The 26,537-nt window shown below is 44.2% G+C and overlaps 1 protein-coding gene across 1 annotated transcript; it reads right to left on the bottom strand.

Annotated features, from left to right (window-relative positions):
- On the bottom strand, positions 1–26,439 carry LOC144507587 (carboxypeptidase A1-like). Its single transcript, XM_078234743.1, has 11 exons — positions 26,375–26,439; positions 22,427–22,508; positions 20,043–20,177; positions 19,805–19,903; positions 18,842–18,943; positions 15,916–16,017; positions 14,440–14,550; positions 11,634–11,724; positions 5,608–5,807; positions 3,836–3,920; positions 1–188 (listed from the first exon to the last, which is right to left on the bottom strand). Exons 1-11 carry the CDS (start codon positions 26,437–26,439, stop codon positions 1–3), a joined length of 1,260 nt encoding a protein of 419 aa, XP_078090869.1.
- Between the last annotated feature and the right edge of the window lie 98 nt (positions 26,440–26,537).

Below are 26,537 nucleotides of genomic sequence, written 5' to 3'. Positions count from 1 at the left end.
TTAATAGGGGTTCTGTCTGGCATGGTTTAAAATTTCCATCAAACCCACGTAGGTTTCCTCAGCTGTTGGAATAATCTGATTGGCTGGTAGAATGAAGCCATAGCGACCAGTATCACGCAGTTCAAAGCAGAAAGCATACTTGATGCCTTGGTCATAAGCCCAGTCAATAGATGAACCGCTGCTTTGATCTAATGGTGGAAAGAAATAAATATAGACAATTAAATATTGTACAATTGTCCACTGTTCCAACACAACTCGCTTTTTACATTGTGATTTGCCATGCCTTTGGCTGTTGGGATTTGGATTTGAACCTTGAATACTCAATACTGAATTGGCAATCATATATGTACGGACAGTATTGGCATAGTGGTTAGCATAGTCCCTCGCAGTGCCAGGGACCCGGGTTCGGTTCCTGGCTTGGGTAATTGTGCAGAGTCTGCACGTTCTCCCTGTGTCTGCATGGGTTTCCTCTGGGTGCTCCGGTTTCCTCCCACAGTCCGAAAGACATGCTGGTTCAGTGCATTGGCCGTGCTAAATTCTCCCTCAGAATACCCAAACAGGCGCTGGAGTGTGGCGACTAGGGGATTTTCACAGTCACTTCATTGCAGTGTTAATGTAAGCCTACTTGTGACACTAATAAATAAACTTTAAATAAATAAACTGGCCCAATGCTTCCCCAAAGCTAAGTGGTGGTGGGTGGGGGAGATCTGGGAGGAGGGGGAAAGAGCAGGTTTGGATGGAGCAGGGTGGGGACTGTGGAATCGGAGGGAGAGTGCAGCCCTAGCTGGTATTGTGTTCTTCCCTTTGTTAAATAAAAAAAAGCACTGGATGCAGGTGACTAAACACCTGCCCTTGGCTGATAACAAAGCCATAAGAAAGACTTTGGAAAGGAGAGGGACTGTCTTACAATCCTTTCCCTCTATGGACTAATGTCTATAATTTGGCCCAACTGCTTGCCATGATGTGGAGATGCCGGTGTTGGACTCGGGTAGGCACAGTAAGTAATCTCACAACACCAGATTAAAGTCCTGGTGTTGTGAGACTACAACACCAGGACCTTAACCTAACTAGTTGCCAGGAGAACATTATTGCCTTAGAAAAGGTCTCGAGGTCAGCAACATAAATGATTGAGTATCTGGAACTTTAATTGTGAGACGGTTGACTTATTTTAGTAATGAAGATGCTGTATCTGCTTCTTTCAATTTTATTGAAAGAATAAAAAAGGATTCTTCCAGTCAAATTGATGAAAGTGTTAAGTTTACTGATGGTCTATTTCTGTCCACCTGCCTAATGTTTAAAGTTTATTTATTAGTGTCACAAGTAGGCTTACATTAACACTGCAATGAAGTTACTGTGAAAGTCCCCGAGTCATCACACTCCGGCGCTTGTTCAGGTACACCGAGAGAGAATTTAGCATGACCAATGCACCTAACCAGCACATCTTTTGGACTGTGGGAGGAAACCGGAGCACCCGGAGGAAGCCCATGCAGATATGGGGAGAATGTGCAGACTCCACACAGACAGTGACCCAAGCCAGGAATCGAACCCGGGTGCCTGGCGCTGTGAGGCAGCAGTGCTAACCACTGTGCCGCCCCACTAATGAACTAAAGTTGTTAGTTCATTAGTATCAAAAACTATTCATTCAGACCTGGGCATTTAGAAGTTTTCTCCCACCCTCAGTGTAGGATCGATCAGTGCCAATCGCTTTTATTGATTCCTTTGCCAGATTTATTCCAATTTCTCAGTGGGAAGTACTATTGCCTCTTTGTTTAGCCTGACGATAATCCATTCCAGTTATAATGCAGCCTTATCTGGGAGAATATTGTCTACCTACCCTTTGGGCTATGCAAAGCTGATGGTCCTGCAGGACTTGTATGTGATAATTGAGAGGAAAAATATAGAGGATTTTGTTGGCCTCAAAGAAAAGCAATACAAACAACTATCACTCAATGACTGTCTTTAATTCAAGTTTCAGATGACACTTGTACCTGCCTGGAATTATAAAAAGAATCACAAATTATATACCGCCCTCAAGAGTTGTATTTTGTAAGTCTAAAAAGCAGAAATGGTCAAATGGATTGTGATATTTTAACATCTGCGTTGGTAAAACATGAGGATACTGACTTGATGGTTGACACAATGGTGACATTACATCTCGAGACTGTGGGAGGAAACCGGAGCACCTGGAGGAAACCCACGCAGACATGGGGAGAACATGCAAACTCCACGCAGACAGTGACCCAAGCTAGGAATCGAACCTGCGTCCCTGGCGTTGTGAGGCAGCAGGGCTAACCTCTGTGCCAAAATGCCGCCCTTATAGGAATAGGGACAGGAGAGAGTTTTGGCAACTTTCTTCATGACTGAGCAGCTTTCTTTTGGATCCATTCTGTTCATCCCGCATGGGGAAAGGACGAAAAGGTGCCCTAAAAATAGTCTCTTCTGTCTGCAACTTGGTTGGAAAACTGCATCCAGAGGGCTCATCTACCCGTGGTCAGAAAAGCAAAGTGAAACTCCATTTCAGAATGGAATGTACGAACCCTCGTGGATAATGAGCAAAACAATCGACCAGAATGGAGAACCGCCCTTGTTGCCCGTGAACTCAGGCACTGACGTTGCTGCCTTGTGAGAGACTCAAAGAACAGGTAAAGGACAGCTGAGGAAGAAGGCAGTGGTTACACCTTCTTCTGGCAAGGACAACCTGAGGATCAGCCCAGGACACATGGAATTCAACTCACCACCAAGAATGAACTCAACAACTGACTCCTGGAGTTCTTTGCTGGCATCAACGAGCACCTCATGACCTTCCCTCCACAACTTGCCAAGAACCAGCAGGCAACATTCATGAGTGCCTATGCCCCAACCCTTGATGCTAATGACGACTCCAAAGAAGGTGTCCACATTCCACCATGGATACCACACTCTCCAATATTCCGAAGGAAGTTAAGATCATCCTCCTTGGGGACATCAATGCCAGGGTTGGAAAGGACTCCCAACTCTAGAAAGGAAGCATTGGAAAGGAAAGAGTTGGGAATTGCAACTTCAATGGGATTCTCCTGTTCCCAAATGGAACACCAGCATCACTAACAGTGTTCTACTAAAAAGGCTTCCTGGAAACATCACGATCAAAGCACTGATACATGATCGACTACATCATCATCCGATCCCGAGACTAAAAGGATTCCCTCATCACCAATGTGATGACCAATGCAGACCATCGGCTCATCCATTCCTCCATAGCCATCAAATTCCACCAGAAGCAGCGGAAAATGAAAAAACAGCTCAGAACAAAGATCAACGTTGAGCAGTTCCAAGAGCCAAGCATGCTAGCAAACTTCTAACAATGTCTTCATCAAAATCTCCAAAGCGTTCATTCTAATAGAGTGGAGGAAAACTGGAAAGAGCTGAAGACAGCCACCATCTCAAGCTGTGCAGAAACCATCTGCTACAGGACCAGGAAACACCAAGACTGGTTTGATGAGAATTACTCTTACTGTGTGCCATAAATGCTATTTATAACAGCAATCATGTCCCACTGAACTATATGATAAGCTATTTGGGACCGTAAGACAATATCTTATTTCGAAAGTTATTTTGGAGCAGTGTGAAGGAGCAGAAAGGACCACGGTGACTGACCCCCAGCATCAAAGAAATATTATTCTCTATATCTCCTAAGTATATCTAACTTTTCACCAGGTACTTAGCCAAGCCTTGAGATTCATAGCCATGTACACGATCAGAATCAAACATTAATAAGAAATGCAGTGCAAGGTTTATAATGGGTTCAAAATCTCTTTGAATGTAATTGCGTTGTTCTACACTGTGAGTAAAGACTTACAGATGGTGGTGAGGATAGGTCCATATCTGTACTTGGTTCCATGTATTGATGCCAGAGAAGTAATGGATTTCTTGCTGATTTCCATCTGCAAGAAAAGGGCAGTAAAACCAGATAAAAACATAAGGACATGATCATTTTTAAGAACAGGGAAAGTCAGTAAGCATATTCCTTTTCGAGGCCAATTGCAGTTAGCCACCTTCTCACTGCGTCTATTCCACTTGGGTGGGAAAGGCTTCATCTAACCAACTCTTAATTTGTGTCCCCTGATTCCATCACCATAGCTTACACAGATGAAAATTTAATATAACTTTGAAATCTCTTTTCTGAAGAAAATAAACCAAACATTCTCAACCTCTCCTCAAACTTGAAACTTTTGTTGATTGTCTCTGTATCCCTTCAATGGCAATAATATCCCTCTGGTTAGTGCGACCACTCCTGGTCTCTGTACATTAAAGGATTGTCCATTTAAAATGGAGATGTGACAAAATAAATTCTCAAGATTGTTGAGAGTCTTTGGAATTCTTTTCCTGTAAAGGCAGTGGAAGCAAAGTCTTTGAAAATTTTCGGGAGGAGGTGGGTAGATTCTTGGTAAGCTAGGCGGTGATGAAGCTTTAGACAAGATGTAGATCGGTGGGGTGGGGTGGGGGGGGGTGCAATCTGAGGTTACTATCAGATTGGCCATGATCTCATTAAATCCCAGAGCAGACTCAAGAGGCCGAATGGCCCACTCCTGCTCCTTGTCCATAGGTTTGTATTGTAAAATTAGCTGGAAGTTATATTTTGATCACAATTTTTAAGAAAATTCCAATTATAAATGTAACAACGACCACTGAATCTCTTTCCCTGACCAACATTCAATTACACATTACTTCTTTTGTTAGTTTCTCCTCACTTACCCACATTGAAATCTGCCACCTGTTGGTCCAATGCTTGTTTTTTTAAATCTGATTACTTTAATTCTCATTATTTACCCTTATATTTGTACCACTTGCAAACTTGAAGAATTTGCTAACAATTATTTTCTAAAGCATCATCGTAAGAAAGATGACCACCCATGTTTCCTTATTTTAAGCCGATTATGCAGCACAATATTTATTTCCTAATCTCCGCTCCTGTACATTCCTCATTAATTTATATTGTGCAACTTTGTCAAAAGCTTTCTGAATGCAGTCCCCATGTGTGTCCCTCTTCGCTTTAGTAATATATTCAAAATAAATCTTTGAGTATGTTAACCACTCTAAATTCATGTTATCGTTCTTTTACAATTAATCTTGTCTGTCTAGTTCTGTGAATTGCTCTAATAGAACTTCTCACTTGTTTTACGGGAATGAGGATAACTCTACCATCCATCTTGTCTTTAGTTAGAAAGTGAGAAAGGGACCAAATATCAACATCCCACAGCCCGGCCCAGAGGCAGATGGAGCAGCAAGTTGATGGAGGACTTGAGATCAATGGGTAGTTGACCAACCAAAAAGAGAAAAGCAGGTAAAATTGGAAAATTGGTCAATCTGGTCTTGTAAACCTTACTGGCACATCAGTAAAAGTGGGATATAAGAATGCTGGTCCGAACTGGTCTTGCATACCTTAAAATGGAACGCCAATAAAACTAGGTTATAAGAATACTGGTCTGAACTGGTCTTGTATACTTTAAAATGGCACACGAGTAAAACTGGGATATAAGAATGCTGATCCAAACTGTTTTCTGCTGTTGGGAACAGTTGCTCCTGAGTCCTGCTACACCTGATGCTGCTGCAGACCAAACCAAGACTTACCAGCTCGTCATAATCCTTTGGTTTAGTTGCAGTGTAACCGTAAGGAAACATTAAGAGTTGGGAATAGCTGTGAACATCAATGAAGACTTTAAAATTTCCATGATTTTTGACAAAGTCAACTATGGCTTTGACTTCCTTCTCAGAATTGACGTAAGGTCCATAGTAAGTTGATGAACAAGGATTGCGACTGGCACCGGGTCCTGTTAATCAAAAACAACAAATAGGATGTGATGATTGATGGCTTAATGTCAGAATACATACCTCTGCAAAGGAACCATCACATTTCCTCCATATGAGTGAATGAAATCCAAGTGGGATCTTTTACAGACATGCTTCCCACTTGCCTGATTTCCCAATATTCACTGCACCATGCAATCCAGCACCTCGACAGAGAGAATGAGGAACAACTTCCTCAAAAAGTCTTCCATCGTTATTGACTTTGGCCTTTTGCCATTTTATTTTCTTTAAAAATGGTTGGAATTAGAATGTATGTGATTAAAAGTGAAGCCAATCTTCATTTTCACACCTGTGCCCTTTAAGGGGAGTTGGTGGCGTTGTGGAATTGTGTTCTGACCTGGCTGGCTTTTCATACTGCCTGCACTTAGGTAGTCCAGTACACCTGGAATCAAATCCAGAAATTCCTCCTTCTAAAGTGTTGTGTTCAGTTTTTAGCCTCAGGAAGGATATATTGGCCTTGGCGAGGAGGAAGAGGATGCTATGCTAGATTTGCAACAATGAACAGGGGCTTAAAGAGTTAAATTATCAGGGCAGATTTGGACAAACCTGTCTTGTGTTCCCTTGAGTTTAACAGATTAAGGAGCAAATAGAAATCTTTAACACGATGAAGGAATTTAATAAGGTGGATAGAGAGGTACTGGTAAATGGTAATATCACTGAATTCATAATCCAGAGGCCCAGGCTAATGCTCTGGGGACACAGGTTCAAACCCCACCACAGGAGATGGTGGAATTTAAACTCAATTAATAAAATCTGGAATTGAAAGCAAGTCTCAGTAATGGTGACCATGAAACTATCATTGATTATCACAAAAATCTATCTGGCTCATACTAATATCCTTTAAGGAAGGAAATAGGAGCAGAGTATACCACATGGTCCTTTGAACCATAGCTAATCTTGGACATCAACTCCATTTTCCCCATAATCCCTTAATTCCCCGAGAGGCCAAATATCTGTCTATCCCAGCCTTAAACTTATTCAACGATGGAACATCCACAACCCTCTGGCATAGAGGCACAACACACTGGGTTACAGAAATCTGCCATCCTTATCCATAAGAACATAAGAACATAAGAAATAGGAGCAGGGGTAGGCCATCTAGCCCCTCGAGCCTGCCCCGCCATTCAATAAGATCATGGCTGATCTGACGTGGATCAGTACCACTTACCCGCCTGATCCCCATAACCCTTAATTCCCTTACCGATCAGGAATCCATCCATCCGCGCTTTAAACATATTCAGCGAGGTAGCCTCCACCACCTCAGTGGGCAGAGAATTCCAGAGATTCACCACCCTCTGGGAGAAGAAGTTCCTCCTCAACTCTGTCTTAAACCGACCCCCCTTTATTTTGAGGCTGTGTCCTCTAGTTTTAACTTCCTTACTAAGTGGAAAGAATCTCTCCGCCTCCACCCTATCCAGCCCCCGCATTATCTTATAAGTCTCCATAAGATCCCCCCTCATCCTTCTAAACTCCAACGAGTACAAACCCAATCTCCTCAGCCTCTCCTCATAATCCAAACCCCTCATCTCCGGTATCAACCTGGTGAACCTTCTCTGCACTCCCTCCAATGCCAATATATCCTTCCTCATATAAGGGGACCAATACTGCACACAGTATTCCAGCTGCGGCCTCACCAATGCCCTGTACAGGTGCATCAAGACATCCCTGCTTTTATATTCTATCCCCCTCGCAATATGGGCCAACATCCCATTTGCCTTCTTGATCACCTGTTGTACCTGCAGACTGGGCTTTTGCGTCTCATGCACAAGGACCCCCAGGTCCCTTTGCACGGTAGCATGTTTTAATTTGTTTCCATTGAGATAGTAATCCCATTTGTTATTATTTCCTCCAAAGTGTATAACCTCGCATTTATCAACGTTATACTCCATTTGCCATATCCTCGCCCACTCACTCAGCCTGTCCAAATCTCTCTGCAGATCTTCTCCGTCCACCACACGATTCACTTTTCCACTTATCTTTGTGTCGTCTGCAAACTTCGTTACCCTACACTCCGTCCCCTCCTCCAGATCATCTATATAAATGGTAAACAGTTGCGGCCCGAGTACTGATCCCTGCGGCACGCCACTAGTTACCTTCCTCCAACCGGAAAAACACCCATTTATTCCGACTCTTTGCTTCCTGTCGGATAGCCAGTCCCCAATCCACTTTAACACACTCCCCCGCAACTCCGTGTGCCCTAATCTTCTTCAGCCTGACTTATATGTGACTCCTTGACTCTTATCCGCCCTCCTGCTGTTGTATTCATGGGGCACTCTTTGCTGCTGCTCTATATTGTATTATGGGTTCTCTTAAATGTTTTTCACTGACAAGGTCTTGAGACTTGTATATTTAAACATAAACCATTAAGTGCTAGTCTGCAACTATTCACAGATCCAGGGTATGGTCAGGCATGGAGGTGTTTCACTGCGGGTAGGCTGCTTTCTTACAAAGTTCTGTTTCTCGACTGTTCTCTCAGAGTCTCTTACCATGCGATTCTATACATCAGGGGCGGCATGGTAGCACAGTGGTTAGCACTGCTGCTTCACAGCTCCAGGGACCTGGGTTCGCTTCCCGGCTTGGGTCACTGTCTGTGTGGAGTTTGCACATTCTCCTCGTGTCTGCGTGGGTTTCCTCCGGGTGCTCCGGTTTCCTCCCACAGTCCAAAGATGTGCGGGTTAGGTTGATTGGCCAGGTTAAAAATTGCCCCTTAGAGTCCTGAGATGCGTAGGTTAGAGGGATTAGCGGGTAAATATGTGGGGGTGGGGCCTGGGTGGGATTGTGGTCGGTGCAGACTCGATGGGCCGAATGGCCTCCTTCTGCACTGTAGGGTTTCTATGATTTCTATTCTATGATTTCTATGATCATTCTATGGGTGGTGCTATTCTCCAGTCCTATATTAACCCTTGCTCTGCCTAGCACCTTTACATTACAATGGCATGCAAGCATATATCACAACACCTGAAAGCCATTCAGTTCAAGGGCACTTAATGATGGGCAGCATATGCTGGCCTGCCAGCAATGCCCACATCCCATGAAAGAATATATTTTAAATATTATTTCCTCTGATGTGGGAGTCCAGAACGAGCAGCATAACCTTTAAATTAGAGATTGGCCTTTCAGGAGTGAAATCAGGAAGCACTTTTTCACACAACGGGTAATGGGAGTTTCTTCTTAATTACTTTTCTGAAGAACCTGTGGGTAGGACTGCTCCACCAGGCCATGCAAGGAGTCCATTGGCTTACCTAAGCCCTTGGCTTACCTCTCCCACCCAGTCTTGGCTTCGGCTGCCAAAGCCCCTGCACAGCACGAACTCTCTATATTCTGATGATATCTGCCTTTAAGAAATAGATTCATGTCATGTTTCTTGTGTGGGGTGTGTTTAAAATTCAGCTCTGCTTTACATGGTGCCGATTTGTCTGGGCACCAGGCAGCTCACATGCTGAGAATGCAGGCTGGTTAATTTTAGCTAAGGATGTGTTTGTTTTAATCTGAGGAAAACTGTCTCTCTCTCTCTCCAGAGATGTTCTGGACACTCAAGGACTGGCAACCCAAGCACAAGCACATAAGCCTGTGTGGTGCTAACTAATTTTGAAGAGGGGTTTAAGTCCAGAAGAGGAATATAGTTTGAATTGGAACTAATAGAGATAGATTAGTAGTTAAGAATCTTGTCATGTTTAAGTATTTCAGCTGGTAAAAATTAAGCTAATCCATTCATTATGGTTAAACTGTATTGTTAAATAAAATTTTGATAACAGTTTCCTAGTGTGAGACTAGAATCATCTTGGTGGGATTTTCCAGCCGCGCTCACCCCAAACCAGAAAATCCCGCCCAAGGTCAATAGACCTTTGCATGGTCCGCCCCTCATCCATTACAATTCCCGTGGCAGGCGGGACTGGAAAATTCCCCCCTTATCCTCACTCTAATACAAAAATAGATAAACTGTTGGGGTCTAGTTGGGCTTCATAACATACTTTGGGATTTCTGATCCATATCTTAACAATACCTAGGACTGTTTTGTTGGGTCATTGACAGAGAGTATGCCAACACAATTTTTGCTCCTTTTTCCCTGACTCTTGCTTTGATTTGGGGTGAGGGACTGTCTTGGATCATTTAAGTGAAGATGGGTAGTGACTTGGTGGAAACCATAGAAACCCTACAGTGCAGAAGGAGGGCATTCGGCCCATCGAATCTGCACCAAGAACAATCCCACCCAGACCCTATCCCCCTAACCTGACACATCCACCCTGCCAATCCCTCTAACCTATGTATCCCGGGACACTAAGGGGCAATTTACATAGCTAACGCACCTAACCCGCACATCTTTGGACTATGGGAAGAAACCGGAGCACCGGAGGAAACCCACGAGACATGGGGAGAACGTGCAGACTCCACACAGACAGTCACCCAAGCCGGGAATCGAACCTATGTCCCTGGAGCTGTGAGGCAGCAGTGCTAACCACTGTGTCACCTGGTGCCAGACATCTGCTCTCTACCTCATGGCCTGGTGTTGTGCTGGCTTCATGTATTGATAATAAGCCATGAGTCAGCTCTGCTTTCAGTTCCTCCTCATACTTCATCGTTCTACTAAAGTTCTCAAATATTTCCAAGTCTGTAAATCCTGGGTATTCCTTAATGAACTCCTTGATTAGATTCCAGCATGTAATTCACTCCCAGGTATTGATTCATTTACATTTATGCTCACCAGCCTCTCCTGTTAGTTAATGGAATAATGATTCCAGCCAGTAAATCACCTTGCTGAATTTGGCTAAGGACAATAACCCTTAGCGAGGATGGCCTTATATATACCACCATTTGTCTTCCTGCAATTTGGGGATTGCATTGTGACTGGATGCTCACAGTCCTGGTCCTGGATTTCTGCAGCATGAGTTAATTTATAATGAGATATAGCAGGTTGAGCATGACTCATTTTGTATCCCTGGTGGAACTGTAAGGATGGTGAGTGGTTGGCACTAACCACCCAGAGAGTTGGCCCTGACTTTCAAACACCCACTGCCATTTAACACTTACCTCAGTGTTGACTGGCAGTGGGCAGGACTTCCATCGCCCTTAAGGAAGCCCTACCCGTGAGAGCTGTCGGCCAATCAGATTGGCTGATAGCTTGCCAGCTCGGCCAGGCACAGCGCTGCAGTGGCCAGAGGCGGTATTGCAACACTGTGTCTGGAAATAGGCCCCAGGACTATTGGAAAGGTTAGTCCCAGGGGTGGGAGGCTTGCAGACACCCACAGGAATCATGAGGTAGGCCTCCATGGCCTACCCCGCCCCGATCGTGGTGTCGGGGTGGGGTAGGCCATGGAGGAGGAGATCCCGGAGCTCCAACGTCCCAGAGGAGAGGCTGCCGCAACTGTGAGGGGCCTTCAGAGAGAGGCCACCCTGCCCTAGATGGGGAAAAGTTTCTTTGTCACTTTCCCATCCTACCCACACATACCAGCCTAGAAACTGAGGCTGGGTGGGAAAAGACGTTAATTGGCCATTAAGTCTATACTTAAGGACCTTAATAAGTGAAAGGGCGTGATTGTGTCTGGGTTTGGGCAGGTGAGTTCCCGGGGGAAATCCCATCCATTCAGTTTTCAATTTTACACTCCCCCCACCTCAGGAGGAGTGTAAAATTCTACCCCACGTTACTCTCCCAACTACCTCTTAAAACTAAAATACACTAAAAACCTGCAAAAGTAGTAAGGATGTGATGAAGTATTAAACTTCACACCTGGATTTAACTGGACTTGCAATTTGATAATACACATTGACTTCAGCGTGCGGCGTATTCCTACCTCCAAAATTGGCATCAAAATTCCTGTTTGGGTCAACACCTGTACATGATGTCCCAGCATGTCTAGACCTGGTCTTACGCCACATGCGGTTCTGAAAAAGAAAGAACCAGAATCACTCTAGGGGCTGAGGAAAGTCCTCATCAAATGGACCTCAAAGTCCTCATCAAATCTGCCCCAGAAACAATTAATTCTCCCTCTCATTTTGTTTGTTCTTCTTTTGACTGTCTGGAAATACAGTTAATCAACTTTAAAAACTACTCGCCACTTTCAGTCTTTATCCCTGCTTCAATCTGCAGGCTTCAAGTGCCAAAATGGACTGTTAGATTTAATTTATTTCCCCTACTCCATTCACCCTTGTTAGTGTCCCACGATATAGACTTTGGAACTTCACCTTGGTTGGTCAATCCACAAAATAAAAAATTATCTTTTGTTTCAGTCACTTCCCTGCTCAGTTATTTCACCTTTCTGTTACCTTTGGGTTGCAAAAGCCCTGCCACTTCCCCCTCTGACTCTTTCTTTCCGCCTTTTTAGGTTGTTTCTCTGGCTTTTTTGTGCTCTATAAATCCTGTGTCAGCGCTCAGATAAAGCAAAATAAAAGGTTTGAATCTATATGAGACTTTGCAAACCTCAGGATGCCCAGAGGAGCCTTTTTGGAATGTGATCACTGCAATGCAGTAAATATGATGGCTCAATTCACACATGGCAAACTCCCACACACAGCAATGTGACAATGACCAGAATGTTACTTCAGTGAATAGTTGGTTTTCTTTCAGTTTATATAGTTTCTTATAGTCTTGAAAATGTTCTTTAAATCATTGCTTCCTCCCTTACAAGAATAACAAGCCCATCTTTTTCAAACTTCCACTTAATGGAAGCTCTTAATAAAATCATCCTTGTTGTAGCTCCCATCTCCATTGCCTAGCTCTGTGACCATCCTGCCCCTAGTCCCTGGCCATAACATCCTTTGCATGTACATAGAGTTCCAACTGATGTGTGAACAATACTTTATATCACAACAGAGCAACCACTTGAGGTTTTTACTCATTTCCTCCTAATGCAATTCAAGAACTTTTTTTGCTGTGCATCTATAATTGAACATCTTCCAACAATCTATTAGCTGACAGTGTAGTGCAGTCCTGAGGGAGTTGCTATCTTTTGGGTAAGGTGTTTAAATTGAGGTCCAGTCTGCTCTTTCAAGATAAACATAGAATATCCTATGGTGCTATTTTAAGGATGATGTCATTGCTGATTCCTCAACCAACATTGTTAAACCAGGTCATTACCACAGTGCTGATAGTGGGAGATTCCTGGGTGCAGATTTGCTGTCATGTTTCTTGTATTATAACACTGACTAAACGCCTAGAAGTAAAATGCTTGGGACACTAATGGAGTCGGTGGTAGCCATGATATGGAGTTGCCGGCGTTGGACTGGGGTCCAACACAGTAAGAAGTCTCACAACACCGGGTTAAAGTCCAACAGGTTTATTTGGTAGCACGAGCTTTCGGAGCGTTGCCCCTTCATCAGGTGAGGGAACTACCAAATAAACCTGTTGGATTTTAACCTGGTGTTGTGAGACTACTTACCGACACTAATGGAAGGCACGATAGAAATGTAAGTTCTTCCTTTTTCTTTCGGTACCATCAGGGGATTCTCCTGATTTCTGGGAGCCTGGATTGATCCCCCCCTCCCCGGTACCCGAAATGTGTGTATATGTGGAGAATTGTACAGGGAGGCTCCAGGGAGATCTGCACTTTGACTGAAATTTGATGGAGAATCCTTCAGGCACAACAAGTAACTGGATCCCAAGAAGAGAGAGTACAAAGTGGCAAATAAGCTGCTGATCTAACCAACAGCTAACAAGAACACACGAGCTGGGCTTTGCCTATTGACTGCCTGTCGGGGTTCTCCACAAGAAGAGTCCAGGACAACTTCAGTACAGTTCATAATGAGGGGGAAACCCCAGGCCCAAAACTGCCCTAATTTTGCTAAAATGGCATCAGATCAGTATTCTCTCAAAGGGGTCCTAGAATAGCTGGCATGGGAAGCGGAACTACGCACGTTGGTGCCATTCTGAGATTAGACAAAACAAAGGAAACCTTTCTCCACAGTTGTCTGTGCCATACCTGCCTTGGAAATCTTTGTACTGACACAGCAAGAAATTACATTTATTTAATGCCTTTATTGTAGAAAATAGTTCCAAGGTGATTGACAGGTTATAGAGATAGGAAGGGAAAGGCCATGAAGGAATTTCAACATAAGGATGAGAATTTTAAACATTAGGTGTTGGGTGACAGAGCGAATGCAGGCCTGTAGAGTTTTGGATGAGCAGTGGCTTATGTAAGATGGAGGGTGGGAGGCTAGCCTGGAGGGTTTTGCAGCAGTCCTGTCTAGAGGTAACAAGGACTGAGGGACAGTCAAAGATGAAAGATGCTACAGAGATGGTTGAAGATGCTCTTGATGTTGGGAGGGAAAATGGGGTTGAAAATAAGGAATGCATCAAATTGAACACCCAGATTGCAAATTCTCTTATGCAGTCTGAGGCAGAGGCAAGGCAGGAAGATAGAACATAACAAGAGTTAAAGAAGTGTTCCACTATCTAACCCTGAGATTGTTGCCATCAGAGCATGTTGGGTGGCAATCCCAAGGTCTTTTTGTTGAGAAAATAAGATTGACCTGATCTGAAATATCAACTCTGTTTTTCTCTCCACAGGTGCTGTCTGACTTGATGAGCTTTTCCAGCATTTTCTGTTTTTATTTCCGGTTTTTGACATCCTCAGTTTTTGCTATTGTATTTGTTGTACTTACATTTGTGTGGGTAAAACTGAAACCATCGGGGTTTGTAACAATCTCTAGGTAGACATCCATCGTGTTCAGCAGTGAAGTCACAGAGGAATCCTTGCCATATTCATTGATAAGCTAGGTAAGAGGCAAAAGAATCCATTGTATTGAGTGTTAGATGATTTCCTTATGTTCCATTCCTTCCTCATTTGACTTACCCTTCCTTTTCTACCCTCTCCTCCTGAAACCATTCTTCCTGTACCTTTCCAAATTGCCATTCTTCATGTGTGAGTATCAGCAAGCTATCCAGCTATGAGGATATTAAACCCAAGTCTAATCATGCCCTTACCCGATAATATACATCAACATTTCCCAGCAGAGTGCCACTGGCTTATAATCGAAAGCAGGCACCATGACTGTGGCTGGGATTCACCGATTTCACCCATGGCTGGGATTCTTCAATCCCACTGCTGTGAACGGAGATTTGGCTGAGCACCAAATTCTCCATTCTCATTGGTAGCGGTGGCAGAGCGTACAGCAACAGAGAATTCCGGCCTGATTTACTTCCCCACGGTGCCCAACATGAACATGACACCCAAAACAGAAATGCCAATCAGTATAGCCAAGGTTCACACCTTTTCAGTTGGGATGTTCTTCTGAGGTTAGGCTAATGGTGGTTTAGCTTGCCAACTCTGGTTAAATGTATTCCTGGAGCTTGCATTTGTTTCAATAAATCAAATTTCTCCTATATTTTTATAACTAATAAATAAAAATCTTCAAAGGAAATGAAAGCTTATTTTTATTGCTCCTGGGTTTGCTGCCAGCAATGTGCAGGAGATTAATCTTTATTTGCATGAGAATCCAGGACTAGCCTGGAATGTTTTCTTTAATATTTGATTATTCGATTATGGGCCAGTATTTGTTGCCCATCCCTAACTCCCCGTGAACTGAGCTAGGCGAAGCCATTTAAGCTATGGATCTGGAGTTGCATGTAGGCCATTTCCTTCCCTAAAGGGCACCAGTGAACCTTCAGGGTTCATCAGGGCTGTTTATGTCAATCGGCAACCGTTTCATGGTCTCACCATGGTTTCACCGCCTCCCCTAGGAATTCCTAATTATGTGGCCGAGTAAAGGAGGTGTGAAAGAAATGTGGCCTCCAGGGCTTGATTCTGACATTAGGTGTCACTCTTATCAACAAGAACATAGTGGTTGTTGAGGAGGGGGGATTTAAGAATACATGATAATGCACTGCAGCTGGTACGATGGTCACCTTGACCGGGAAGTGACTTTAAGGAGATACCAATATGTGGTGCTCCCATCTCAGGAATGATGAGATACTGTTGGAGTCAGAGGAGTAATGAGAGCATAGGTGAGCTCAAAATCCCATTTTCCCACTAATGATGGACTGGATTTTGCAGTCACTGGTGAAGGAATAGTGCCATTAGATTTACAAGTACTGAACCCTCACCGTTATTCCCACAAACACATTCAGCTAACCCTTACCTTATTCGCAAACCAGAGGGAAGTAGCGGGACTAATCCATTCACGTGCATGGATACCAAAATTAATCCAGATGGCAGGTCGGTTAATCCCACCAGTGCTGAACTGTAGGAGGACAGGTTTGGAAAATGATCAGAAATAGTTGGCTAAGGATAAAGTGTGTTACTGCAAACGAACCAGCATGACTAAATATTAATACAGCATCAGATCACCATGCAATAGCATTACACAGTTAAATCAATAGATCAGAATAGAAATAGTTTATGGCCATTGACAAATGTGTGGAGGCTGAAACTGAATGCAATGCTCTTACAGGGTCTGATCAAGTCTTTGTCCAACTGAAGTATAATAAATGTACTTGGAGAGAAGAGTGAGTTATTGTGATCTGGAATACACTACCTGAACGGGTGGTGGAAACGGATTGAATAGTAACTTTCAAAAGGGAATTGGATAAATATTTGAAAAGGAGACATTTGTAAGGTTATCATGAAAGAGTGCGGGGCTGAGTGGATAGTTCTATCGAAGAGCCGGCACAGTCACAATGGAACAAATGGCCTCCTTCTGTACAGCACAATTCTATAATAGTCACAATGTTAAGCCTCTTAGTTGCAGTCCAGTAATAAAAGATGATGCCAATCCAGCTTCTTCACAAACTCACTTTATTCTACTCTACATACACACACCCAACATGCAGTGCCACCTGTAGCCCCTTTATATATCTCAGTGAGTACTTTAAACTATTAACATACAAATTAGGGTCTAAGGTGGAAGGTTGCAATTAACCCATTCCTAACACACTGGGATCTGACTAATAGTCATAGAAATCATAGAAACCCTACAGTGCAGAAGGAGGCCATTCGGCCCATCGAGTCTGCACCGACCACAATCCCACCCAGGCTCGACCCCCACATATTTACCCACTAATCCCTCTAACCTACACATCCCAGGACTCTAAGGGGCAATTTTTAACCTGGCCAATCAACCTAACCCGCACATCTTTGGACTGTGGGAGGAAACCGGAGCACCCGGAGGAAACCCACGCAGACATGAGGAGAATGTGCAAACTCCACACAGACAGTGACCCGAGCCGGGAATCGAACCCGGGACCCTGGAGCTGTGAAGCAGCAGTGCTAACCACTGTGCTACCATGCCGCCTGTCTGTGAGTCTGTGTGACTCACAGAAAATTAGGCAATGGGAGTGAGTCACAGGCTGGAAAGTTTTTGGGGTGCTCAGGTCATTTATATTTTAAAAATAATGGATGCTTAAGCGCATGTTACCTGCGGAACCTAATTGACTGATTCACATAATTTCTACACCGCATAAGGGACACTCGGGAATAAGAGTTTTTCTTGAAAGTTATACCATTTTAAACACAGTGGCCCAATGGTAATTGTGTACATAATCTCCCTTTACAATGTCTCGGGGTGTGTGTTAATTCTAATACCTTTCCACTTTAAGATAAAAATGTCAATAGTTTCTTGCTGATCGCTCAGCTATAACTGAACTGCAATATCTCCTCTCTTACTGTCACATCATCACACATCCCAGATAAATAAGAATTTCAGGAGTGGGTATTTCTTTTACCCCATTTGCAGGCCTGAAATGGACCCCCATAAACAGACAAAGTTCAAGGTGAGCCTTTGACTGGGGGTAGGTCTTCATTGCCCTTATTCAGGCAGGTGTTTGTGATGGGGCAACACTTTACCTCACTGACAGTAACTCCTCGGTAATCCCCGGGACAGAGTTCTGGGGAGTGCAGGGTTAGTGAGTACTCTGGAGTTGGATGAACGCTGCTGTTCTTATGGCAATGATGTTTGCTCTATTAATACTTACATTCTGCTGCCAGCTATGGTCTCCACTGAAGAAATCTGAGCGGAACAGGCCCCCATGTCTGCACTCATCACACTCCAGTTTTGGTAAAGAGACCAAAATCAGACATGAGGCTCCTAAATTATGTGGTCACCAGAGATGGCTAAAGAATGGCCCAACCCACTGTCAGGTTGGCTGTTCCTGAGGCACTTTGGGCGAATTGTGTTGGTTCCCAAAATAATTCCTTATTGACCCCATTTTACAATGGAAAACAGGTGTAGCTAGGTCCAGGTTTTACCCCTCAGTCCATCAGTGGATGCAGATCAAGTTGCGCAGGGGATCTCCCTGCCAATCTCTATTTTATGATGTGGAGATGCCGGCGTTGGACTGGGGTAAACACAGTAAGAAGTCTCACAACAAAGATGCAAGAAAGCAGACAAGATACCGAAAGGACTACAGATCAAGAACCCACTCAGGTCAACCTGAGAGAGAGACTACGCTGAGAGACTTTGCCGTCGCACTTCTCTCACATTCCTCAACCACCTCATACACCAGCTCTACAGCAAACACCACGTCCTGGAAACCAAGATAGAGTCCATACTTTAACCTGGTGTTGTGAGACTTCTTACAATCTCTATTTTAATCAGGGCAGCATGTTCTCACCAGAGCTAATCACATTTATATTTCATAGAATCATCGAATCCTACAGTGCAGAAGGAGGCCATTTGGCCCATCGAGTCTGCACCGACCACAATCCCACCCAGTCCCTATCCACATAACGCCATGCATTTATCATAGCCAGTCCTCCTGACACTAAGGAGCAATTTAGCTTGGCCAATCCACCTAACTCGCACATCTTTGGACTGTGGGAGGAAACCGGAGCACCCGGAGGAAACCCACGCAGACACACGGAGAATGTGCAAACTCCACACAGACAGTGACCCAAGCCAGGAATCGAACCCGGGTCCCTGGTGCTGAGAGGCAGCAGTGCTAACCACTGTGCCATCGTGCCCATCCAGATGATGTCAGATGGTGCTACTCCTTGGAACAGCCTCTTACAGTTTGGAAGTTGCTTAGCTGAACAACGTGGAGATACTCCAGCTCCTAGTTTATACCCACCCTGAGGACGTAGATCGGACGATTCTCAGAAGTGGTACCAATCTGCAACTTGCTGACCAGACCTGAGCTTGAAGCTACGGACGTATCCATCCAAGTGTAGATCTGGAGAAGAAAGTGGAAATTCCAGTCAGTTTACTTTGTGCTTGGACAATGCAATTCCCTTGTGTTATCGTCCTGGGAGGTGGAGGGAGATGAAATTGTGCATCATTGATTGAAATGGAAAGTAACACCAGACACTACTGATTGTCTCTGAATCAATTTCACTCTACTGCTGCCAATTTCACCCCCATTGGCAATCAAGCCTGGTACCGTGGGAACATGGGAACAGGAGAAGGCCATTCGGCCTGTACTAGCAAATAATAATCTGAAAATTCCAGAGTTCCACCATCCTTGGTGAGCTTTAATTTTAAAATCGTGTCCCTTTCTTCTTGTCTTCCCCACCTGAGGAAATAGTTTCTCCTTTATCGACACAACAACATTTTAAATGCCCTGACCAGAACATGCTTCAGTCTTCCATACACAAGAGACTGTAAGCCAAGTTTATGGAACCTGTCATCCTAACTGAACCCTATAAGCCTCAATATCATCCTGGTGAATATGTACTTAACCCTGTCCAAGACCTTTCGAATGTGTGGAGCCCAAAACTGAATGCAGTACTCCACATCGGGTCTGATCAAGTCTTAGTCCAACTGAAGTGTAACACTTGGAGTTTAGGAGGAAAAAGGAAAGAAATATCAGAGCAGCACAGTTTAAATAGTTGTTTAAAAGCGAGAAATAGGAAATATTGAGAACGCTGGGCTGAGAAAAGGATCATCTGTCACTTAGAGTCTTTTCTTTTGTATCCTGTTCAGGAGTGAGATGTGAATCCCTCAGAATGATCACTTCCCTAAAGCCAATGTTTGCCATTTTTACCTGTGACTGTTCTATTTGCTTTCAGAATATTTATTCATAACTTGACCTTACCTCTTCCAATGTGTGGTAAGAAGCATAGTTGAATGTTTGGCTGTTGCGTCCCTTGTGTCGAGAAAGTATCATTTCCTTCTTCTCTTCGTCCAACAGTGCCTGAAAGGTTAACATCCAGTCATTAGCGGTTTGGCTGTAATGTTAACTGGCAGTGGTGAAGACTCCAGAGCCACTGCCCCAGCTTGGGGCAATGCAATATAAAGTATAAATCACTAAGAGGTCAGCGGAAGGAAAGTACCTGCAGATCTTCAATCAAGATGGAGTAACCAACACCACTGTATTCCAGGAAGGCTTTTACTGACTGAACATGTTCTCTGGGGACCTGGACATCAATGGGCAGTGAGGGCTTACTTGGTTCTAACCAGAAGTCAACCTAATGATAAGAAATATACAATTAATGGTTAGGATAGGGATTTGTGGCAAAAACAGAAAGCACCAATAAAAAGCAACTGAATGTTTCTGTGGTTTTGTACCTGGAGCAGAGAATATAAAAGCAAAGTGTAATGTTGAACTTGCACAAGACATTGCACAATCCAGGCTGACATACCCAGTACGGTACCGAGGGACTGCCACACTGCCGTATGTGCAACTTTCGCATGAGATGTTGAACCAAAACCCCATCTGTCCTCTCAGATGGACACAAAAGTTTGTTTGCCTGCAATTATCCCCCAACCAACATCACTAAAACATTATTTTCTGTCTCTTATCGCTGTGCCTTTCATGGGAGCTTTCTGTGCTCAAATTAGGTGCCTCATTTCTAACTTTCCACAGTGCTTCATTGGCGACAGCCCAAGGTTGCGAAGGGTGATAAATAAATGCAAGCTTTTTTCTCTGCTTAGGTTGCAATTCAATATTGGTTGGACAGCTGGTTAGTGATGCAAAGCGATGCCAGCAGCATAGGTTCAATTGTCGTACCGGCTGAGATTATTGATGAAGGCCCCCCCGCCTTCTGGACCTATCCCCCCACCTGAGGTGTGATGACCCTCGGGTTAAATCACCACCAGTCTGCTCTCCGCCTCAAAGGGGCGAGCAGCCTATGATCATCTGAGACTATGGTGACTTCACCTTCAGTTCCATATAGTGCAGGTATGGGCTACCTACAGGAAGACCATAAAAGGTAATGGGAAAGATGCTGTGTAAATTCACTCAGATGTCATCAGGCCGAAGGGTCAGAGCTATGAGGAGAAACTAGAGAAGTTGAGGTATTTTTTATTGGAGCTGAGATGGTGGCAGGGTGAACAGAAGAACATCTCCAAGATTATTAGGAATTAAGATATGACAAACAATGACAGATCGTTTCCAATGGTTGGAGGGACAGTAAAAGAAGGTGACAAATTTAAAATAATCACAAAGAATCTGTCAATATGTATGAGGGAGCAAGTAGAAGAGTGAAACTAAACTAGGTGACTCAAGGAGAGATGGCCTATCGCTGTCAATGTATCAGCAATTGCATCATTTGACTACTATATTGTTCAGACAATTGCATTGGTAAAAACAGGTGATAAGCATTCTCGCTGGCACAATGGTTAGCACTGCTGCCTCATAGCGCCAGGGGCCCGGGTTCGATTCCCAGCTTGGGTCACTGTCTGTGTGGAGTCTGCACGTTCTCTCTGTGTCTGCCTGGGTTTCCCCCGGATGCTCCGGTTTCCTCCCACAGTCTGAAAGATGTGCTGGTTAGGTGCATTGGCCATGCTAAATTCTCCCTCAGTGTACCCGAACAGGCGTGGTGACTAGGGGATTTTCACAGTAACTTCATTGCAGTGTTAATGTAAGCCTACTTGTGAAACGAATAAATAAAGTTTAAACTTATGTGTAAGATGCTGTGAAGAAGGAATGAGCGTGATGATCTTGCCCTGATTTCTTTAGTCTGTGTGTTTGAGGGATTTGCTATGACATGTTAATTAATGATTTCTGTTCAGTAATTACTTGTAATAAAAGATTGCCTGATATGGAAAGCATCTTTAATTTAGTGAGAAATCTACAGCTAGCATCAAATACCACAGTACAGACCACAACAATGATTGCTGAAGTTAATGTGACTCCAACTGCTCTTTTAAAATAAAAAAAATGTTTTTTCTTCTGCAAGCCTAGCTCCTCCCATTAACCTAATATCACATGACACTGTCAATCTAGTCTGAAATCCCAGGAGAACTAAAGTAAACAAAAGTGCATTAACTCTATAAAATAACATATTCCTAGCTAAAATGAGTTATTATCCTGCTTTTTCAACATCTGCTGCCGTCCCTCCAAACAAGCTGACTTCTTGTAAAAAAACACTGAATCTTAAATCAGTCCCCCTCAAACGTAAGATATATCAATAGCACAGAATCATCATACCACCTTCCCCTATCTCTAATCCGGTGCATTTACCCAGTGCAATCCACCTAACCTGCACATCTTTGGGCACTAAGGGGCAATTTATCATGGCCAATCCACCTAACCTGTACATCTATAGACAGTGGGAGGAAACCGGAGCACCCGAAGGAGACCATGCAAACTCCACACAGTCACCCAAGGCAAGATTAAACCCAGATCCCTGGTGCTGTGAGGCAGCAGTGCTAAGCACTCTTGAATTTACTTTCATTTAATTCCATTTATTTATATTCAAGTATACTAACTTACATTCAGATGCTCTTGTTCTTGGAGAGTCCTCACCAGGGCAAGCTGCTCTTCATTGCTGACAGTGATACGTAGAACTTGGTCACTATGGGATGTGGAAATGAAAGAAAGGGAATTGAAACTCTTCATGCAATATCTAAAAATCACAGGGCGTGAGACATATCAAACTGATAGATGTGATAGATCCTGATAGCTGTGTATCAAACATTACAAGATGAAGTTCTCCATCAATGACCTGCAGCCTGAGATTTGTCTTGCGTCACACACAGTGAAGGGACCTCCTTATTCAATCCCTTCTTGTTACAGAACCATACAATTTAACTTGATGTTTAAACAATCTCTGCCATCAGTTCAAAATGCTTGTTTTCCCTTATGTATTTTTATAGCAGAGGATGTTGAAAAGGAATTCTCCTCTCTTGAATCAGGTTAAGTATGGGCTCAATGCAAAGTTCTTATCCTTTTTACTCCATCAATGTGTCTTAATCGTAGAAGGTCACCCAACATGACACATCTCAATTTCAATCAATCTTCAGTGTCTCTGAGTGAGAAGGACTGAGGGGCAGTTTTAAACAAGAGTTTCGTATGATGGTTGAATTTCAGGTGGGGGTGGTGTACCCACATCTGTCTCACACTGGGAGTGTTTATTATCAGACTGTCAGCCCCCAACTTTCCATCCATTAAAGTTAATGAATGAACACCATAGCACAGAGTTATGGAGGATTGTGACTTTGACTAAAGACTGCCTTAAGCCACCACATTTTGTCAGTGTGTTTTTAATGGTGTCACAGAAAGCTGAGACCTTAATCCTGTCCACCCGGATTGAAAAGCTGGTATTGCGAACCCACACACACCGGCACTTTCCAAATTCATAGATCTCCAATATAAGCTGCATTAGGGATCAGAAACTATTCATTGGAGAATTAAACTCAATTCAATTTACTCAAGTAATTGCACAACAGAATTGCCAAAAAAAAAATTGTTTTTGACGTCAATACTGCATCTGCCAGGGGTTGGAGGATGGGGAAAGCGGCAGGCAGCAAACTTCATCCCTTGTAAGCAATGTTTCTGCGACCCAGTGTTTTAAACTTTCTTTTGTGTAATGCCCGTTACTCCCAGTCTATACATCCAGCTGGGTTTCCTCCCTCAATTGCCAAACGATTGGGTTCAATCACAGGCCATCATCACTTTCAATCAACCAGCAGGAAGCTGATGATGTGGGAGGGCTGCCTCCCAGTACCGCCCTAACTATTACCCCTCAGCACTGCCCACAGCAGTCAGAATGGCATGTGCCTCCATTGCTATACATTGGGGGTGGGGGGGAGGTTGAAATTGATGTCTCTAGCACAAAGGGAACCTTTGGCGAATTGTCAGCCTGTTTTACACCGCGCTCCATTCTCTGGAATAGAAAATGGTGGATGCTATCACTCGGGGACTGCACCCTCTGTGTAATGCCCCTCCGACTGTTTTTGTTTTTGAATTTGCAGAGTTCCTTTGCTTTCAGTTCAGCCTCTCTGCGTCCCCAAGTCGTCTGACCATGATTGAGAAACAAGCCGGGTAGGAATAAGAGGCAAAGCTGGTCAATTGTTGATCGCTCTTTCTCTCCGCTTTAGGCTCCAACCACCCTTGTTTCATTCTCTGTTTGCTAATACTATTTTCAGTTTAGCCCATTGCTTGTTCGCCCATTGCTTGTTCACCCACTCAAGCCCTATTCACCAGGCAGGTCACTGTGCAGTGATCAGGCCCCAGATGCTCAGTTCAGGGGTCAAAGAGAGAAAGAGGTTGATTGTAGGGTTGCCAACTCTCCATGATTACCCTGGAGTCTGCAGGAATTAAAGACCAGTGCATTGCAAGCAAAACCCAGGAGAAAAACCTAAAGGGAAATACAAAAGTTGTGCTTTTCAATTTTATTTAGAACCGTTTTTGTTTACTATATTGGAGAAGTCAGATAGCTTTCTGACTGATCTTGGGAAGGTCGTACAAAACACGTGGGACATGTCAAGTAGCCATTGGCAGCTTTGTGGGTGTGGGGAGGGTTGAAGGTGGGAGATCATGTGTTGAAACCTCCAGGAATAGGTCTAACCAGAGTTGGCAACAGTCAGGATGGGTGTGCGATGATTACCCTTTCTCCATTAGTTTCCATTTTGATGTTGTGTGGCATGGTGGCACAGTGGTTGGCACTGCTGCCACACAACACCAAGGACCTGGGTTCAATTCCTGGCTTGGGTGACTGTCTGTGTGGAGTCTGTACATCCTCCCTGTGTCTGCGTGGGTTTCCTCAGGATGCTCCGGTTTCTTCCCACAGTCTGAAAGACGTGCTGGTTAGGTGCATTGGCCATGCTAAATTCTCCCTCAGTGTACCCGAACAGGCGCTGAGTATGGCGACTAGGGGATTTTCACAGTAACTTCATTGCAGTATTAATGTAAGCCTACAATAAATAAAGTTAAACTTAAAACATGAACCTGCCTTAGCTTGAAACCTCATGGGGACTGGAGAGAGTTACTGAGGCACCTTAAGAAGAGCAATTATAATTCAGAATCTGTTATTGGTGTAGCTCCATAAAAGTCCTAGCTACGATCACACTACAGCTATCGCTATGTGTCCACAGTGTGCAGCGTTCCTGGTTCCAAATCCAGCTCTCAGGGTCGGGGGGACCACCCACTATAGCAACAGGTGCAGAAAGAGAAATCAGCGTAAGTTTGTAAATTAGCTCCAGGTTCCCTTTCCCTGGTTTGACTGTTCAATGGAACAATGGACATTGTGGATTCAAAACAGGTGATGTGGGAAGGCTGCCTCCCAGCGCCGCTCTAACTATTGCCCCTCAGCGCTGCTCACAGCAGTCAGGACAGCATGTGCTTCCATTGCTATACATTGAGATGGTGGGGTGGGTTAAAATTGGTCGATGTCTCTAGCACAAAGGGAACTTTTGGCGAATTGTCAGCCTGTTTTACATCGCGCTCCATTCTCTGGAATAGAAAATGGTGGATGCTAAAACTGACTTCCAATGCGCTAAGATCCCCTATCTCACTTTCGACATCAATCAAACTCAAACAACGTGCCTGTGGTAAACCACTGTTAGCTTATTACCTGTATGTGTGACATGCCTGGACACATCCCTGCCGGCCCTACCCGAGACTCCACCCCCCCTGGTCCAGGTATAAAGGCGACTGCTCCCCATCCCCCTGCCTCAGTCTGGACCAGTTCATCGGCATGGGTGTGCTCCAAGTCTTTTGCTAATAAAAGTCTATTTGTTCTTGCATACAAACTAGTCTTTGCTCGATTGATGGTGCATCAGTGCCTTCCCTATCCCCCCAGTTAATCTGCGGAGTGGGTGATACAGAAAATCCTCATACGTCCCCAACTGAGAATCCTAGGCTTGGATTTTACCAGCCCTCTGGAGATGGGGAAGCTGCCCCAGTGTATTATGGGATATTACCAGTGGTGCCATACTGCCTGCTGCCCAGAGGTGAAGTCCAATTAAACCAATTAATTTGGCCAATTATTGGCCACTTCTTCACCTCTCTCAGCATGAAGGGGCTATCTTCTCCTTGCACCTCGGAGGTGACCACCTCTACTGAGGGGCGCTGCTGAGCTGCCGCATTACAGGCCTTCTGATTGGCCAGCACTTCTGACAGGCGGATCATTGACCTCAGCAGGACAGAGGTCCTGGCAATGCCAGCTTAATCAGCTGCCACCAGTAGCGTGCCACGTAGCATCCCACTGCCTGCCACATGGGGTCAGCTCCCACATTCAGTCCCAATGATGGGATTACTTACCTTTGTGAAAAATTTACAGTCTCAGTTTTAATGAGCATGGCATCACAGAGGGCACCACCCCAACCTTCTTTGTGGCTCCACCGTGTGACATTCCCATGTTGCCATTTCGACCGGACTGCTGCATCTTTTGATTGGATTCTCACAGTCTGCACAAACGGGAAAAGGACATTTACTCACCCAATAAATGTCTCCTGGCTGTTAACAGCCACTAGAAAGGCACAGAAGACTAGTAGCACCCTCATTTTCAACAGGAAACGCGTTAGCTGAAAGAGCTGCCTTTCACTGACCATTTTATAAAGCTTTCTTATCCACTACAATCTTAGTCCAAGTGCCTTTATTA

The sequence above is a fragment of the Mustelus asterias genome, chromosome 19, assembly GCF_964213995.1.
Source record: "Mustelus asterias chromosome 19, sMusAst1.hap1.1, whole genome shotgun sequence".
Classification (NCBI taxonomy): domain Eukaryota; kingdom Metazoa; phylum Chordata; class Chondrichthyes; order Carcharhiniformes; family Triakidae; genus Mustelus; species Mustelus asterias.
Note: the sequence above shows the minus strand (reverse complement) of the source record. Positions and strands in the feature narration are given on the sequence as shown.